Source organism: Cyprinodon variegatus, unplaced genomic scaffold (genome assembly GCF_000732505.1).
Source record: "Cyprinodon variegatus isolate N-32 unplaced genomic scaffold, C_variegatus-1.0 Scaffold1052, whole genome shotgun sequence".
Taxonomy (NCBI): Eukaryota; Metazoa; Chordata; class Actinopteri; order Cyprinodontiformes; family Cyprinodontidae; genus Cyprinodon; species Cyprinodon variegatus.
In genome coordinates, this window is record NW_015151505.1 from 205,126 (window position 1) to 209,946 (window position 4,821).

At 40.9% G+C, this 4,821-nt stretch overlaps 1 protein-coding gene across 1 annotated transcript; it reads left to right on the forward strand.

Annotated features, from left to right (window-relative positions):
* Positions 1–1,539: 1,539 nt before the first annotated feature.
* LOC107101086 (probable Werner syndrome ATP-dependent helicase homolog 1) lies at positions 1,540–3,938 on the forward strand. The gene is made up of 3 exons (XM_015399847.1): positions 1,540–1,737; positions 1,855–1,935; positions 2,347–3,938. Exons 1-3 carry the CDS (start codon positions 1,566–1,568, stop codon positions 3,543–3,545), a joined length of 1,452 nt encoding a protein of 483 aa, XP_015255333.1. The 5' UTR covers positions 1,540–1,565; the 3' UTR covers positions 3,546–3,938.
* Positions 3,939–4,821: the final 883 nt, after the last annotated feature.

Below are 4,821 nucleotides of genomic sequence, written 5' to 3' on the forward strand. Positions count from 1 at the left end.
CTCTTTACCCTCACATGCAGTTTTGTATGATATACAAGCATCACCAAGGGTTGATAAAACAGTGAAAGCATTGATTCATGCAGGGAAACGGGGCTGTTTTAGAAAAGCCCTCTTTAGTCACTTTGAAGAGCACACCACAAGCTTGGAGCCGGGTCATCTCTGTTGCACCTACTGCCACTCGATGTGTTCATGTTCATCAGGTGTTTGTGTAGAGCCTACTCCAAAACATGAATATGTAGAACGAAATGTGAGTACTACTCCACTTAGATCTAGAGAGGTGACTGAGGAAGACAAGACTGTGATCTGGGCCTGCTTACAGCGGTACAGGCGCACTTTAGTCCCAGACCTGCGACTCATCACGAACAAGACTCTCTGTACTGGGCTTGGCACTGAACTTATCGAAGCAGCAGTCGAGCACAGTCCCTATATCTTTGACTTGGCTTATATTACAAACCACCTTCCAGTATTTACAGTACGGCATGCAAGTGAAATTCTCCTAGTGATCAGTGAGGTTTTCTGGGATTTTGAATACATAGAGCCTACTTTACCTGAAGAGAGCTTCACAGAGCCTGACATTGATTTCACAGGTTATTTTGATGAGCAAGATGAGGACTTTGAAATTGAAACACAACACAGTAGCGGTTCAGAGTCAAACTAGCACCCCTCAGCAGCAGGCTAGTAGATGCTATTGTACTAATGTCCTTGAATGGCTGTCACTGCAAACAATGTAAATAATTTTGTATACAAGTAACAGTAAAAAATGCAAATAAAAGATATATTTTGCTGAAAACTTGCTTTATTTTTTCAACTTAAAATGCCATGTTTGAAATAATTATGCTAGACATAATGTTGACAGAATTTACTCTTTAAATATTTCCATATTACAAATTTTAAAATTATAAATAAACGTATTACAAAATGAAATATATACAGAAACAAAAACTTTTTACAATATTTACAATTATTTGGTGTCATTCAAAACCTTTTTTTAAACAGGGTGATCTTGCCACTCCTTTAATTTGGACTTCACCCATCCCCTCAGGTTAGTGCTTTTGAGATTGGCCAAAAGATCTCTGCTAAATTGGGGGAATGCTGAGAACTCTCTGCCTGGGTGATCCTGGAACAGCTCAGCCTCTCTAAAAACCTCCACCAGAGCTAAAATGTCCTCGGTCTGACTAGCAGCATGATGTACACCAGAGGACTTTAAGACCTGTAGTTCTCTGTCTGTGGTCTCCATCAAAGTTTTCAGGACCCCAATTGACTTGCTGACTCTGTCTGCTGTTTGCTCATTAAGGTTTGGACCACTGCGTTTTAAAAAGGACTTAAGGAAATTGTTAAGGTGTTCTAGATGTAGATCTAGTGAAATGTTCCTTCCCATTCCTCCCTTCCCATTCCAAAACCTATTCCACACCAGACTGTGTGCTAAGCGAGGGGAAAGAGTGTGATTGACCTGCAAGGTTAGAAGTAGTGTACTGTACGCATACTGTGTATGCCCGTAGGCCTTGTAGAACATCAAGGCTACAGTATACAANATCAGAGAGGCTGGAAAATTAGGTGTAACAGGTATGCAGCTGGGAGGAATAAACGAAAACGACAACCTCGACGGACGTTGCCAACTGGTATTTGGAAGTCCCGAGTCGTGGCTCAATGAGAAATGGAGGAGCATGCTTGCTTCAGAGGTGTACCAGAAGAACTTAGTGGGGATCGTAGTCGACGAGGTTCACGTCACGTATAAATGGTAAGTTAAAAAAATCCTACTGTTGTCACTGAACAACCTATTATATGTGTGATGGATCTATGTCTCTAAGCTACTTGGAGTCTTAAATAAAGTTTATACCTATCAATCTGTCTGTCGGGGCGAAGCTGGCAAAGGGAGTCCAGCCTTCAGAGAGAGCTTCGCCCGGCTGGGAGAACTCAGATCAATTGTTAAAGAAGGTGAGTTAATTTTGTAGGCCTACACTGCAAAAAGAGAACTAGAAATAATTTAAAAATTTATTAAAATTAGTGTATTTGTCCTTGATTTAATCAGGTAAATAAGATGATTTGCCAATGGAATAAAACTTTGGCACTTAAAATAGGAACAATTCATCTCAATCATCTTATTTCAAGTGCAGGATGTCTAATTATCTTATTTTAAGGGTACAAAATCCTCATTCGATTGGCAGATAATCTTATTTACCTGCTCAAGTCAAGGATAAATAATCTAACTTTAAGAACATTTTAATTATTTTCAGATCCGTTTTGCAGTGTAAATCTGTAAAAATATTGTTATGAGGGGCCAAGCAGTGTGGCTGCCTAGGTTGTCGTTGTCCCCCCTTTTCATATTATGCATGTGTTGTCTTTCAGGCACACCTGTCATGGCTTTGACAGCATCTGCTGATATTGTCAACAGAGGCCGGGTGACCAAGCTGCTGAACATGGAGAAGGCAACTCAAGTGACGGTTAGCCCAAACAGAAGCAACATCAGGCTTGGGCTGAAGCATGTTCCTAGTCATGACCTGGACTGCATGGATTGGGTGGTGACAGAGGCCAGAGAGAAGAGACTGTTGATGTCGCCTATCATTATTTACTGCAGATCACTCAAGGCAGTTGGAAGTGTGTTCTGCCATCTCAAAGCTAAACTTGGAGAAGATGCATGGGTGAACAGAGATCCAGAGCATAAGGCTGAAAACATGCTGATCGGAATGTTCCACAGCAAGACACTGCCACAGTACAAACAAAGAGTGCTGGCATCCTTTACGGGTGAGAGTAGCTGCAGGGTTGTTGTTGCTACAACTGCGCTGGGGATGGGCCTCAATTTTCCTAATATCTCACATGTTGTCATGTACGGGGCACCAGAGGATGTGGAAGACATAGTGCAACAGGTTGGGAGGGCTGGGAGAAACTCTTTACCATCACATGCAGTTTTGTATGATATACAAGCATCACCAAGGGTTGATAAAACAGTGAAAGCATTGATTCATGCAGGGAAACGGGGCTGTTTTAGAAAAGCCCTCTTTAGTCACTTTGAAGAGCACACCACAAGCTTGGAGCCGGGTCATCTCTGTTGCACCTACTGCCACTCGATGTGTTCATGTTCATCTGGTGTTTGTGTAGAGCCTACTCCAAAACATGAATCTGTAGAACGAAATGTGAGTACTAATCCACTTAGATCTAGAGAGGTGACTGAGGAAGACAAGACTGTGATCAGGGCCTGCTTACAGCAGTACAGGCGCACTTTAGTCCCAGACCTGCCACTCATCACGAACAAGACTCTCTGTACTGGGTTTGGCACTGAACTTATAGAAGCAGCAGTCGAGCACAGTCCCTATATATTTGACTTGGCTTATATTACAAACCACCTTCCAGTATTTACAGCACGGCATGCAAGCGAAATTCTCCTAGTGATCAGTGAGGTTTTCGGGGATTTCGAATACATAGAGCCTACTTTACCTGAAGAGAGCTTCACAGAGCCTGACATTGATTTCACAGGTTATTTTGATGAACAAGATGAGGACTTTGAAATTGAAACACAACACAGTAGCGGTTCAGAGTCAGAGTGCTGAGCACCCCTCAGCAGCAGGCTAGTAGATGCTATTGTACTAATGTCCTTGAATGACTGTCACTGCAAACAATGTAAATAATTTTGTATATAAGTAACATTAAAAAATGCAAATAAAAGATATGTTTTACTGAAAACTTGCTTTATCCTATCTCAAAATATTAGAATATCGTGAAAAAGTATAAATAAAGTAGTATAAATCACCAAGTGCTGAGTGCATTAATGTACATTTTCAAATGTTTGATGTTGTTTTGCTGTTATAATTTCGTTTTTCTTGGTCTGATGAAATATTGTAATATTTTGAGATAGGATTTTTGAGTTTTCTTCAGCTGTACGCCATAATCAGCGATATTAAAACAATAAAAGGCTTGCGATATTTCAGTTCATTTGCAATGAACCCAGAATGTATGAAATTTCATGTTTTTTAATTGCTTTACAGAAAATAAAGAATTTTATCACAATATTCTACTTTTCTGAGACAGTCCTGTACATACAAACATATATATATATATATATTTCATATGAATAACGTTGATAGTGTTAGTACATCCACCGACTGTAAAATTACCTATGAAACGTTTTCACACAGCCAGAAAACTGCTTGTTGTTGCAACCAAATCCTGTGTGATTCTGTGAGAGTAGGGAGTAGCAAGATAGCGGCCAGTGACTTCAGTTTTTCGGCAAAATCAGCACTCCAGTGTATTATATAGCTCAGTGGGACTAACGTAAACACAACCTATCCCCCAAACTGTAGTCGACAAACTCCATTACATTAGACTACAAACGTGAGAACTGTTCCATGTTGTGCTTGCATTACAGTGGTTTACATCATTAGCTACTGCCTGTCTTATGTTTCACGATTTGTACTTACCTCAGTGACACTTTGTCGAGCTCTGGTCTCAGTTGTTGGCCTCGACAATTTAGTAGCTGGGGGAGCAGTGGGGGTTCGGGTTTGGGGACGCCATTTCGAAGGTGTCGGTTCCCTGTCCCGTTTATGTGCGACAGGCGTCTTTGCACTCACTGATGTTTCTGATGCAGTTGATTGTTCAGAAAGCGGTTCCTCTTCTGCTTTTTGCCATCTTCTAAGATTTTCGAGACTATCTTCGAGTCTGCCGATCAAGCGAAAGCACCGGTTGCATATACGACATGATCTTACTTCAACTTGTAACAATGTTAAGCCGAGTTCTGTAAGTCGTTGGTCTATACTTCTTTGATGGGCTTCTTTTTTAAAAATAAGTCTGCTGTGCACAATGTTGCCTTTTATCTGCACATTTTCATGG